The sequence below is a fragment of the Rhinolophus hipposideros genome (genome assembly GCF_964194185.1).
Source record: "Rhinolophus hipposideros genome assembly, chromosome: X".
Taxonomy (NCBI): domain Eukaryota; kingdom Metazoa; phylum Chordata; class Mammalia; order Chiroptera; family Rhinolophidae; genus Rhinolophus; species Rhinolophus hipposideros.
In genome coordinates, this window is record NC_138046.1 from 47,260,810 (window position 1) to 47,274,795 (window position 13,986).

At 45.2% G+C, this 13,986-nt stretch overlaps 2 protein-coding genes across 5 annotated transcripts in view; one reads left to right on the forward strand and one right to left on the reverse strand.

The window, feature by feature from the left end:
• The window catches only part of AMMECR1 (AMMECR nuclear protein 1), a 168,109-nt gene that overhangs the window by 138,621 nt on the left and 15,502 nt on the right, over window positions 1–13,986 (forward strand). The window contains exon 4 of the mRNA XM_081043676.1: window positions 7,304–7,465. Within this exon, the coding sequence (XP_080899802.1) occupies window positions 7,304–7,432 (129 nt within the window). The 3' untranslated portion in view covers window positions 7,433–7,465. The remainder of the gene's footprint in view (window positions 1–7,303; window positions 7,466–13,986) is intronic.
• Window positions 1–13,986, reverse strand: part of TMEM164 (transmembrane protein 164) — a 223,952-nt gene that overhangs the window by 3,668 nt on the left and 206,298 nt on the right. For 3 of the 4 annotated variants that reach the window (XM_081043680.1, XM_081043678.1, XM_081043679.1), the window contains one exon: window positions 9,329–13,829. In XM_081043680.1, the coding sequence (XP_080899806.1) occupies window positions 13,623–13,829 (207 nt within the window). In that variant the 3' untranslated portion in view covers window positions 9,329–13,622. Of the gene's footprint in view, window positions 1–9,328; window positions 13,830–13,986 lie in introns of those variants that run through there. The other variant, XM_081043677.1, reaches the window with a different exon arrangement.

The following is a 13,986-nucleotide window of genomic DNA, read 5'->3' on the forward strand; positions in this document are numbered from 1 at the left end:
GAAGTGTGAGTCCCCCTGCCTTGCTTTTCTTTTTCACTATTGTTTGGGCTATTCAAGGATACGTAAGATTCCTTACAAATTTGATGACTGACTTTTCCATTTCTGTGAAAAAATACCATTGGAATTTTAATAGAGATTGCATTGAATCCATAGATCGCTTTAGAGAATACAGTCATGTGCCACTTAACAAGAGGGATACAGTCTGAGAAACATATCGTTAGACCATTTCATCATTGTTTGAACATCATAGAGTGCACTTACACAAATCTAGGTGCTATGACCTACTACACACCGAGGCTAAATGGTATACCACCATCATATATGCAGTCCGTCATTGACCAAAAAGTTGTTATGCAGCACATGACTGTACTGCCATCGTAACAATATTAAGTTCCTATCAATGAGCACGAGATGCCTTTACACTTATTTAAGTTTTTAATTTCTTTCAGAAATATTTTGTAGTTTTCAGTGTATAAGCCTTTCACCTCCCAGGCTAAATTTATTTCTAGGTATTTTATTCTTTTGGATGCTATTCTAAATGGAATTGTTTTCTTAACTTCTTTTTCGGAGTACTCATTACAGGTATATAGAAACACAGCTGATTTTTATGTGTTGATCTCATACCCTACAACTATATTAGCTGTAGTAGTTTGTATTTGTGTGTGTGTATGTACACACGACTTGTATTCATCTTTAGTTATCGGTATGTATTGTTCAATTTTAATTCAGTTTTTTCCTTTCTTAAAATGTGCATACATTTTTTGGGCACCGTGTGTGTGTGTGTGTCTGTGTGTGTGTGTGTGTGTGTGTGTGTGTGTAAATCATATCATTTGCAAATACAGTTTTACTTCTTCATTCCCAATTTGGATGCCTTTTATTTCTTTCTCTTGCCTAACTGCTCTGGCTAGGACTTCCAATGTTGAATAGGTGACAGAAGTGACAGTAGACATCCTTGTCTTGTTTCTGATCTCATGGGGAAAACTTACAGTCTTTCACCATTGAGTATGATGTTAGCTGTGCGTTTTATATACATGGTCTTTACCATGTTAAGGAACTTGACTTCTATTACTGTTTTCCTCATGAAAGGGTGTTGACTTTTGTCAAATGTTTTTTCTGTGTCTATTGAAAGGCTCATTTCCCCTTTTTTTCTATTAATGTGGTATATGTGCTGCATTGGTGATTTTCTTATGTTGAATCACCCTTACATTTCTGGGATAAATCCCACTTGGCCGTATAATCCTTTTAATGGACTGTTTGATTCAGCTTCCTGGTATTTCACTGAGGATTTTTGTGTCTGTATTCATAAAGGATACTGGTCAGTGTTTTTACCTTGTGGCACCTTATTTCTGGCTTTGGTATCAGGGTAATGTCGGCTTTATAGAATGTGTTAGGAGGTGTTCCTGCCTCTTGTAATTTTTAGAAGAGTTTGAATAGTACTAGTGTTAAATCTTTACATATTTGGTAGAATTCACCAATGAAGCCTGGTTTTTTCTTAGTTGGGAGGTTTTAGATTACTGATTCAATCTCTTTACTTGTTATAAGTCTGTTCAAATTTTCTATTATCTAGAGTCAGTTTTGGTAATTTGTGTGTTTCTAGGAACTTGTCCATTTAATTAAGACTATCTAATTTGTTGGCATACAACTGCTTATACTATTCTCTTGTAATCCTTTTAATTTTTAAGGTTGGTGGTAACATCCCTGCTTTCATTTCCAATTTTAGTTATCTGTGTCTTCTTTTTTCTTAATGAGTCTAAAGATCTTTCAATTTTGTTGATCTTTTTAAAGAACCAACTTTTCGTTTTTCTTTGCTCTAATCTTTTTTGTTTCCTTCCTTCTGTTGGCTTGAGGTTTAGTTTGCTCTTCTTTTTCTAGTTCCTCAAGGTGTAAAGTTATGATGTTGAATTCAGATCTTCCTTTTTAATGTAGGTGTTTACAGCTATAAGTTTAACTTTGAACACTGTTTTCACGTATCTCAGAAGTTTTGGTACATCACATTTTCATTTTCATTCATCTCAAAGCATTTTCTAATTTCCCTAGTGCTTTCTTCTTTAACCCATTTGTTGTTTAAGAACATGTTATTTAATTTCCACATATTTGAATTCTTTTTTTTTTAGTTTTCTTTCGTTATTGAGTTCTACCTTCATTCTATTTGGTCAGAGAAGACTTTTATATGGTCTGAATCTTTTAAAACTTACTGATAATTGTTTTATGGTCTGACATATGGTCTATGCTGGAGAATGTTCCACGCACACTTGAGAAGAATATGTGCTCTGCTCTTGTTGGGTATAGTATTCTGTCTATGTCTTTTAGGTCTAATTAGTTTATAGTGTTGTTCAAGTCTTCCATTCCTTGTTGATCTACTGTCTAAATATTCTATCCATTATCTCAAGAGGGACATACAAGTCTCCACACCTATTATGGTAGAACTGTCTATATCTCCCTTCAATTCTGTCAATGTTTCCTTCTTATTTTTTTGAGCTGTGTATGTTTATATATGTATGTTTATATATGTATGTTTATAATTGTTATATCTTCTGGATAAATGGATCATTTTATCAATAAACATGCCCTTCTTTGTCTCCTATATTTTTTCCACTTAAAATCCATTTTGCCTGGTATTTTTTTAGCCACCCCAACTCTCTTTTGGTTACTATTTGCATTGACTATCTCCTCACATCCTTTCACTTTCAACCTGTTTGTTGTGCTGTGCCTAAATTGAGTCTCTTGTAAGCAGCATATAGTTAAATCATGTCTTTTTAAAACTCATTTTGTGAGTATCTATCGTTTAATTGGTGAGTTTAATCCATTTGCATTTAAAGTGATTACTGATAAAGAAGGATTTTTTTCTGCCATTGTGATATTCGTTTCCTATGTCATATCTTTTTTGTTCCTCAATTCCTCCAATACTGCCTTCTTTTGTGTTTGATGGATTTTTTTTTCTAATGCACCATTTTGAGTTCTTTTTATTTCCTTTCCTGTATCTTTTATTTATTTTCTTAGTGGTCACCATGGGGATTGTAATTAACTTCCTAAATTTGTAACAGCCTAGTTTAATCACATTTTGCTTTACTTCTTTCTGTTCCTTTTAAATTTAAAGACTGATTTTAGAGCAGTTTTAGATTCACAGCAAAGTTGAGCAAAACATACAGTTTATGTATACTCCCTGTCTTCCCGCCCTGCCTCTCCCAAACAGCCTCCACTACTATCAACATCCCACATCACAGGGGTACATTTGTTATAACTGATTGACCTACATTGATACATCATTGTCACCCAACGTCCATGGCTTATATTAGAGTCCACTCTTGATATTGTACATTCTAAGGATTTTGACAAATGTATAATGAAATGTACTTATCATTATAATATCATACAGAGTAGTTTCACTGCCCTAAAAATGATCAGTGTTCTACCTGTTCACCCCTCCCTACCTCCAGCCTTGGCAACCACTGATCTTGATCACACCTTTTTAATAATTATAATCAAAACATTTACTGAGTGCATATGTAAGTTAAGTACCATGTTATACACTGTTCAACAGTGTTATGAATTTCCCATTTTATATAATAAGAATCAAGTTCAAAGAGGCTGTCAGTTATCAAAGGCCACCTAGCTACAAAGTGGTAGAGCCACGATTCAAACCAAGTTTGTCAGGCTCCAGAGACTGAGCTTTCTATCATTCACTCTACGATCTTGATAGGATAAGGATGATGGCGACAGTGGCAGTTGTAATGGTAGTAGTGGTGGCATCTAACATTTATGTCAACAGTGCTTACAATGTGCCAAGCACTATACCAAGTGCCTTATGTACTCAACCCTCACACTAGCTCTATGAAGTAAGTGCTATTATTATTGTTGTTTTATAGAAGAGCAAACTGAGGCTCAAAGAGGTTAATTAACAATCACCTTCAAATGCACAGAATCTACTCAGTGGAGGCTAGTGAGTGTCACTGAAGACTTCGTTTTGAGCATCCACCATCTCTGTAGGGTTGGAGATGGCAAAGACATAGGACAAGGTCTTTACCTGAAAACTGATTGGTTGGTTTGCTTTTTGAAGTTCAAAATTCAGAGATTTAAACATGTCGTTATTTGACTCTTTCTTCCATAAGGACACATTAGGTCTGACAGCACTGCTCCCAGGGCAACAGACTTTGCCCTTGCCAAAGTCTGGACAGTAACTCTGTCCAGCCTGAGTTACTGTCTTTCTTGTCACAGAAGGACTGCCCCCAGGCTTCTGGGTACACAACTAGGGCTCAGAAATAACCCCCTAATCAGCCTCAACAGCTTTGAAGGAGGCTACCACAGGAGGGGCCTATGTAGGCCAACACTTTAATCCAGTTACATGAGGGCAGCTGTAATCCAGCCTGATCATGGCTTGCTAAGATCGGGGGGGTGGGGTGGAGAATGTCCAAACACTGCTTCCTGTGCCCAAGTATTCCTGGATCTCTCTGTAGATACTCTTTCCCCTTCTGGAAGAGCTTGGCCTAAAGGCTACAAGAGCCCAGCTTAATCAGAGAGGCTGCCAGGACTGAGGGAAGGTTGGTAGTAATTTCCAGCTGCGGTGAATGTCCATGGTTTAGGCTACCGTAGGCCAAGGTGCTGCTTTTCGTTAAAAGGCCCACTACCTAACCCCCTTCCACTTTGTTGGAAGAGGCGAGGAAATCATTGTTTTCCTGTGTGGGCCAGACAGCCACTTATGTCAACCCAAGGAGTTCAGGTCAGGCTAGGCTCCCTTCCCCTGCTCCCCTGCCAGCTCACATCTGGCAATGACTAGCCCTGGGAGTTCTCTGGGGAAGCAGGCTGAAATGTCTGGCCAGGCTGTGGCTTGGAAATAAAGAAACCAGAGCTGTTGGAGATGGCTGGCCTGGCTTGTCTGGCTCCCTCCCCAACCCTCTTTCTGGTTTCCTCCTTCCCTGCCTCCCTCCATTGTAGTTGGCATGGTGGGCTTCCATATGCAGGTGCACTCTGCCTCCTTCCTCCCATGTCCCACAAACCATCTGGCCCAAGAGACAATTCAACAAAGTGGGTCCCCCTCTGATCAGGAAGCAGAAAGTTTGCCTGGCCCGGGTAGATGCTGGCAGGGAAGAAACAGGATGGAGTATTAAAACGAAGCTATATGTTAAAAGTTTGTTTATAAGTTTTTCCAAAAGGGTTTTCTGTACCAGGTGGGTGACTCTTATAGGGAAAAGGAGGAGAAAACAAAGTTAACAATTATGGCATTTCAGCGACTCTAAGATGCCTCAGACTGTACAAAGTCCACTACTTTATGTACCCAGGAAAAAGAAAAATAAGTTGCTGATTAACCTATGTCATACCATTGCTTGTATGATGCATCCCAAATTTAGAGATGTTAAAAAAAAAAGTGTTAGAGTCAATTAAATACAGAAAAAGATCCTTAAAAGTGAGGTATGACCTATCCTCCACACCCCACAGATTCCAACCACACAGGGCACATTAAGGCACAGTGGGTAAGTATAGTTTAAAACTCCAAATAACCTCTGGGCTCTGAGAACAAACACAGTAACCACACTGTCTAGAAATAGGATTCCCTTAGGACTCTATGGCTCACGAAGCCCTGTCATACCCATTTATCTGACCGGATGTCTCACGGCTGCCCTGGTGTTCAGAGGGCTATGACTTGGCCAAGGGCACATAGGACTTCAGCGAGGAATGGAGAACCGGGACTGCAGGCCTCACCTGCAGTCCTACCACATATGCTTTTCCAACTACTACACCACGACTACTAGCTAGGAGAAGGTGGAGACAGAACTGGTAAGGTTGTATAGAAGTGGCTTTTAAACCCTTTTCCCAATGAAATTATTTGCACACCTTCAATGTAAAAAAAAAAACAGAATAAAATTGATTTTGTTTTGGGTGAAGCAAGGGTAAAGGCCAGAACCCCAGCCACACTGCCTCCACCCACCCCTCATCCCAAGTGGTGCCTAAAGCACTTCCCCAGGCTCCCTGAAGCATCCGGGAACAATTTCCAAACCTGTGAAATAAGGAGGCTTCAACTGTATTGGTAATATTCTTTTTCTTAAGCTGGATTTAGATATTACTCTTTGTACCTTTCGTTATGTCTTAAAATGTTCATTGAAAAAAAGCACTGGTGTAGATGGTCAGGTCAAAGAGATGACTCACAACCTGGAAACTTAAAGTAAAAACAAAACAAACTTTTCTTTGCATTATGAGCTTGGGTGAGGCCTAGACTGAAACTGTTTTCAAAGCTCCCCAGGTGATTCTAATATGCAGGTACATTTATGAGCCCCTGTATTAGCAGTATCTTGTCAGCTCCAACATTCCAGAAAACTGAGGGTATGACCTGGAGCACACAGAAAGGCCCCTCCATTCTCAGGGACTAGACTCCTAGAGAACCCAGGGTCTTTCTCAAAAGGTAATAGCAAAGAGATTGGTGCCCCTGGCAACTAGGGAAGGAGAAGGGGCAGCTGAAGGGACAGAAAAAGCAGGCAGCACCTCTGCAGTCCCCTTCGATGGGGAGGAGAGAGGCAGAAGAGACCAGGGTAAACTGGTGGTTGGAGCAGAGGTGCAGCTGGGCCGGGCTTTGTTGGAAAGAAGAATACCGTATGCGGCTATGCTATGGGCCCTGTCACCTATCAGAGACATGTCAAGGAAGCATCCACCCTCCTTGCTAAGACCTGCCTCGTTAGGAGACACTGAGGCTACTGGCTGGCTGAGATACAGGAGGAGCTGCACAGAAGTTAGGAAGTCAGCTGTGGAGGATGAAGCCCTTTGGGCCATCCATTAGCAACAGGAGCAGCCTTCCCTACTTCTTCCCTGGGAGATACTTAAGCCTTTTGCCAAGCAGCTCAGACATCTCAGATGTACATTCTAGATGCTGGGCAAATGCTCACTGGGAGAGGGGCAGGTACAGGCAGTAACAGAGTCCTTGACTTTGGATTAGGACAGTCTTACCTGTTGCCAAGGTTAGCAAACCACATATCCTTTGAAAAAGCCGTTGCATTTGTCAGACTGACATCGGTGTATCTCTGTTCCTCCACTGGACTTGGCCACGAGGACAAGGGAAAAACTCCCTGGGGGTCAGGTCATGAGCATCCCAAGCTGCTTCCCATCCCATGCATTGATGTGTTAATGGGGCCTTTGCCATGCCAACACTAAATCTGTGTGCCCTGAGGAATGGAGCGGTGACCCCGGTGGGGATGAGGCAAGGATATGGAAAAGCAGATGGATGCCTTGCTCACCCCCTGCCCAGAGGTCTGGGGAAGAGTCAGGGGAAACACGTTGTCTCACTTCTCTTCCTTCCCATCACCGCCTCCTCATCCAGGATCCCAACTATAGAGAGTCCTGCAGAGAAGTAGGATGGGCCCCTCAGCAAAGAGACCCAGAGGCTGGAGCTGGAGGTACCTACACAAACAAAGGCACACTGCCCACTCAGAACTCACGGCGTGGATGACAGCTGCCTATGTGGCCAAGGATTCTCCCTCAGGTAACAACGGTGCCTCCCGCCATTTCACAGCACTCCAAGATCTGCTTCTATGAAGCAGGTTCTGTGCCAGGGGCTGGAAGATAGACCAGACCCCACCTTGCCCTCAAGGATCTCAGTGTCTACAGAGGGAAAACACTAAGGGATTACACAACAGGGGGCAAATGGTGGCCCAGGAATGAGTGCCGGGTGCTCCGGTAGCCAAGTGAAAAGGAACCTAAGGCAACCGGGGCTCAGGGAAGAGCTGAGGCCTTTGGACAGGAAGGGAGAGTGGGGAGCTGAGAAAACAGCACAAAGAGAAAGGCAAAGTAGCAGGAAATGAAAGGAAAGGGCATGGCATGATAAAATGGAGTCCGATACGCCTGGAGCAAAGGGTCTCTCCCTGTGTATGGTTCTTGGGGGTCTGGGGGTGAGGAGATGAAGCCTAGATGTTCGTAGAGCCCAGGGAAACCATGCAGTCAGATGTGCATTTGAAAGACCGTTGCCTGCAGTAGGGAAACCTGACTGTACCAGAAGCAAAGGCAGAAGCCATAGCCTAAGTCATTGGTATTTAGCTCTTCTTGAAAAAGGAGACGGGCCCAACTTTCCTCGCCTCCCTCCAGCATCTGTTTGCCATCCTTCCCCCTGGGCCAGCTCTAGCCCGGCCCCTCGCATCCCCACCCCCTGACTCCTTCGTCTTTCAGCTCTGCTCTGAAGCTTGCCAGTGTCAGGCCTGCTCGCAGCAGAAAATAACATGGGCTTGACTCCTTTGTGTCAGACATAGATCTCACTTTCCTCTCTTGCCTTCCACCCAGCTCTCTGCCCAGCTCTCCTCCCATTTCTCTCAGGGCTGTGGGCCCTGGGCAAGGTCTGCCCAGTAACCTCAGCAGCCCAGATAGGCCGTGGAGTCTGGGGGTGAGTGTAAAGCACATAGGCTTTGGAGTCTAACAACTGGCTTCACATTCCAGCTCCTCCATTTATTAGCTCTGAGCATCAATGTTCTGTTTCTGCCTGTCGGGTGGAGACAGCATTACCAGTCAGCTCACTGTGCTTTTGTGGGGCTCACAGGAGGTCCTATGTGTGGCAGGATTTAGCACTGTCCCTGGCACACGGCTGGAGCTATTGCTTTGCAGATGGAAAACCTGCGGCGGCAGGAGAACAACTGACTTGCTCTAGCTGGTGGATTTGTGGCCCAGGATCTCAGGGCCCTGCCTCATTGATTGCCTGGGTGCCCAACTACTGGTCAATGAGGAGATCTACCAGCACTGGGGCCACTGTGGCTAGCTGTAGCCCTTCTAGAAGCAGCAGCAGCAACAAAACTCCAAGGAGCGCCTCTGTCTGGTATAAAGGCAGGCCAGGCTAACTACAGTCGCGGTGGCCTGCTCAGTGGGTAGCCGAGGAAAGGCAGGTCTGACTGTTCCCAAAGTTCAGGGTTATCTTGTTCACTCCTTCCCATAGGACGGCCTGATGTGTCCTGGGTATAGGCCTGTGTCACACAGTGCTGGCTCACAGCAGATCCTCAGGGAACGTGAGACAAGTGGGCCTGAACACGTTTGGTTTCAAAGTTGCTTTCCCTAGCTCAGTCATCCAGCCTAGCCCCACGCACTGTGGGCCCTGCGAGCTCAGCAGATATCCCCAGCAGACAATCCGTGCCAAGAGAAAAAGGCCCACTGGGTCCCTGGCAGCCCTGGCAGAAGCAGGCAGCACATGAGAATTCAAGGCCACACATCCAGCCACACAGCTCTCAGGCAGAGCTGTGCTGAGAGCACCAGCCGCCTTTTGGTGGTCCTCTCCACGGCGTGGGGGAGCCAACGGCCCCTTTGTCTACTCTTTAAAGCAGAGGGCCTTCTGAGAGTGTTCTGGGAAGCAAGGCCAAGACTCCTGGGTTCTCATAACTTTTTTTTAATAACAGTAAATGAAGAAAACATTGTAACAGGTAAGTCCCATGGTGAAGGTTCCTATTCATTCAGGAATCTTCAACAACAGAAACACCTAAAACTAAAATTCAGAATGCTAAGTTCACAAATTAATGACAACTTATTTCCAAAGGTGACTGCAGAAACCATTTTGGTACAATCAAAAAGTTTTAGAAAACAGGGAAAACACATTACAAAATGCCCCAAGGGTGAGCAAACTGGTGGAGGCACAGAGCACTCAAGATCCAGCTTGGAAAAAATACCCTGCTGCTGTTTAGGGGGATTACAAAGAGTGGTCCTAAAGGGAGCCACTGATGGGGAGGGGTTCTGCCCAGTGTATAGCCATCCTGCCTTGGGAATGGGGGTAGGGGTAAGAGGGACAGAGGCATTTAACAGTTTCCTGGCAGAAATAATTAAAGATCAGACTATATTATCCTCTCCACCACAATAACACCAATATAAATAAAGAATTATTTAAAATATAATACAAAACTGATACTGAAAGAAAGCAAGTTTCCAAGACAGCTTTGCTTGAAATGACTTTTGTTTTATGCCACCGAGTAGCAAACCACTATACAAAATTGTCACAGACAAGAGCAACAAGTGACTACCTTTTCCTGAGCACAGATTGGCTCCGTCTATATACAAAAGAGGAAGGCTCACTCCTCACTCTTTTTCAGGGACTCTACCAACTCCCAGAGGGCAGGTCGGGGCCAGGTATGCAGCAGGGAGGCCCCTTCCCAATCTGGAGCCTTGCCAAAGAGTACTTGAGGGCCTGTGGGAACTCCTCCCTTATGCCTGCTCCGGGCTGACCAAAACCAACACCACACCTGTGTCTTATCCTGCGATGTCACCCCTTCTTGTCTCCTCGCACACCTCCACTTCATTCTTCCAAAGAGGACAGATAACTCTGGACCAACATCTATAGGTCTAGGGCAGTCATTTTGGCTGAGGGAACAGAAGGAAAGGCCTTATACCACCCCTAGACACCTGTATCACTCCTGGGGCGCTGCCCAGCCCCAATACCAGTACATGGAGACCTGCTGACAACTTGTTTTCTGTGGGGAGTTATGGGCATTCCCCCAAAGCACTGGATTATCAACAAACACAAATAGCAAAGCCCTGGACGAGGCTGCAGCAAAAGGGATGATCTGATGGCTAGACTTGAGGTATTAGACAGTAAAGTGCACCGACTGCCCCACTTACCCCAACCACCATGCAAGTAGCTTCTGCGAGTGCTGAAAAGTCCAACGAGAAAAAATAGTGTCTTGGGGAGACAGAGTCCATGCCTTCCTCAGAGATGTATGACACTGGGCCTCCAGGAAGAAGATGGGCCAGATCATCTTTGGTGTACATGTCAAATACTGAGACTGCAAGCAGGCATGACCATCTTTCTGCTACTCTGAGCTGCTGCCATAAGTTGGGCAGCTGAATAGACTGTTCTCACTGGCCCACATTTTTGGCCAAGGTTACGTGGGGGCTTGAGGGAGCATTCCTTTCCCTTCCCGGGACTGTTTTCAAAGAAACTGTCCACTTCTACAAACATTCTCTGGGACACACACTAAACACCCACACACACTGGCAAATGACATATGGAAACTTGGCCAGGGCGGCTAGGGAACTTCCTTGGCACTGACAGGAAAGCCCTGGGGAGGACTTGGAAAGCACCACCCTCCAAGGCAGGCTACCACAGTTCTGGCCCAAGGCTTGGCCCAAGGTAACAGTGAAGTACAGACCAATTCAGATGCATGCTGCTCCTTAACACCTCAAATACAGGCCATGACCCCTGTGGAGCCTCTGGAATAGGCTCACTCTCTGTTCCTTCCACGTACATGGTTGTGAGCCAACCTGGACCCCAGAAGCCCTGCATCTCCCCTTCCTTTCATTTCCCCCTTCCCCTGACAGGTGTATCTGTCTCTGGCCTGGCTAGGCAAGGTGCATGGCTTTCACTTTCTTCTTTCCTTCCAAGCAGCAGAAAATGCCAGCTTGAATGGGACACTGAGCTGTAGCCAGGACAAAGTCAAGCTTTTAGAGGCATGCCAATGCAGGGAAAGCTCAGGATGACCGGCAACTTGTGCCATGCCACACAGACAGGGAGAAAGAGAGCGCCTACAGAGTCCCTATGCCACTGTGGCATTCCGAAGCTGAGTGTCTGCCCCACCCAAGCTGCTGGCCCCCCGCTTGGGCACAGAGTATCTGCCTACAGAAACTCCATGTTGTGGTAAGGACAAGACAGGCCCCCAGGAGCTCCACCCATGACCTCCTTCCAACCTTTCCTTTTGTGAAGAGGAGGCAGGGCACTGAGGCCTTACAAATTTCCTTGTCAGTCTGTCCTATATGCAGCAATTTGATGGTGGTCAGAGCAAATACAGCCACTCGGGGGGTGCCCCTTCTGGGGGACAACCCTAGGGCAAGAGGCACTAAGAAAAACTTGTCCAATTACTCAAAAATAGCAGAAAATGAAGGTGAAGCATCACGACAAGCTCATGGGGAATAAGAGTACTCGGTGTTCTCCCTCCTGTTCCCCCATATCCTAGAGATTGATAGTCTCAAAGACAGCAGGCCTCTGCAAAAGGGTGGTTCCATGGTCGGTTCCCTGGGCCTCACCTTGTTCAGAGACTCTCCTATATTCTGCTGCTTCTTGTAGGTCCGTTTGCTAAAATCATGATCACAAGGTCACTAAAGCTCAATCTACGACTCAGACAGTCCCACCTGAAATACTGGAACTGGCCCAGGGCAACTGGATTGCCTAGAGTGGGAGAGGGGAGGGGAGGATCACCAGAGGAAGTCACTGAACCAACCATCTTTTCTGTTCTTAAGCAACTCTGTTCTTAGTACCAGCTAACAAGGAGTCAGAAAAAGCCCATCCACTGTCTCCCTTCTTGAGATCCATGCATGACTGAGCTCAAGTCTTTCAACAAAAGCTTTTCTTTTGGGAGCACTTGCATCTCCACCCATGGGGACCTGATTCCTCCCAGGACATGGGCTTTGGGGGTGGACAGGGTAAGGAGCATGTGGTGCCCCCCACACTAAATTCAGCACTGAGTCTGGCAGCAGTGACGACATCTGGCGGTAGGGAAACAATGCCAGCAGGACCTGTATCTTCCCAAACCCAGGATGTTGACATATCCTGTAAAACCATGAAATGCATGAACAAAAGCCCCTCCCAAGACAGGCCCTGATGTAAGGATTCTCCAAACTCAAACATCCAAAAATCAATGAGCAAAATGAAGAAAACCTCAAAAGAAAACAAAAACAAAAACAAAAAACAAAAACAAAAACAAAAAAAAACCTCTAGCTCATCCTTCCCTGAAGCTTTAAAAAAGAAAGAACATTTAAAGAGTACTTAAGATTAAAATGGAATCTAATAGCAACATTATCCTAAAATGGAGCATATGATTCAAATCACTGTTTTCTCAAGTTACCATTTCTGTGCTTACTTCTGATTGGGATATGAGTCCATTCTTAGCTCTCATAGGCAGAATGTAGCCTAGTATTAGTTGTGGACATTTTGACCTTGTTCACTTTCAATTTGCCATTGCAGCAGCTCTCTATACCCCTCAATGGAATCTTGGGCCGAGTAGTGCCCCACCTCCCATCGCAGGCAGCCTCTGGGAAGGAGTGGCTGGTTGGCTGCTTGCTTTGAGTCATGAGACAGTGGGAAGAATCTAGCCGGTTCTATTTTGGCTATGAACTGGGAAATCCCTTGGCTCTTCACTTGCCGCTGGTATAGAAACAAGGCCTCAGTCCCCTTAAAGTGGGGCTATGCTGGAGACAAAAGGGGGACCCCAGCATAAGCCTGGAGGTCCCTGGCAGTGGAGGAATGAAATACAACCAGTCTCATCACTTTGATGCCAAAAGAACTACTGCTTGTTGTTCCCTTTCTCCCCAATCAGCTGTTTGTTAAAGCCCCAACAAGCAGAGTGAAAGCTACCGACTACTGTCTCCCCATGTTAAGGCCACTGGGAGCAGGGAAAAAGAGCAAAGTGGAAGAGGAAATATCCAGCCCTCAGCACTACACCCCAGGCTCCAGGAAACGTCCTGGGAAGAAGAGCTGGGGAAGGAAGAGTTGTGGTGGAAAGGGACAGAGAAAAGGAAATAAAGAAATACCCCCTAGTGCCCTTTCCCATGATTTCATTATGAACTGGGCATTCTCCAAGTCAAGTCAGGACTTATTTCCTCAGGGAGACAGAAAAACAAAAAAGAAAAACAAAAAACAAAACAAAAAACAAACAAAACAAAAATCAAAAAAAACCCAAGCACCTTCAGTCTATTTTCTTGGCTGGAAGCCGGAGCAAATCCAGCAGATATTTACACAAGGGCCCAACCATGTATGAGAACAGGATGACCAGCTTCCCGTGGGTCATGGTCATGAGAGTCTGGTGTCCCGAGGCCCAGATGCGATACCAGGGGCCGTAGAATGGGTCTGAGATGGCCGGACACAGCATGTTGTTCAAATTCACTTCGGTGACCTGCAGGGACAAGGGAGGTAGAGTGAGCGTTCACCATCCTTAGGCTTTCTCTGGCTCTGCCAGTTCAGCCATCTCTACCTAATGGGGGACTAGACAAGTAGGGATTGACAAATCCCTACCTGTTCATAACAGGATTTCTCTCCCCTATGTTTTATGA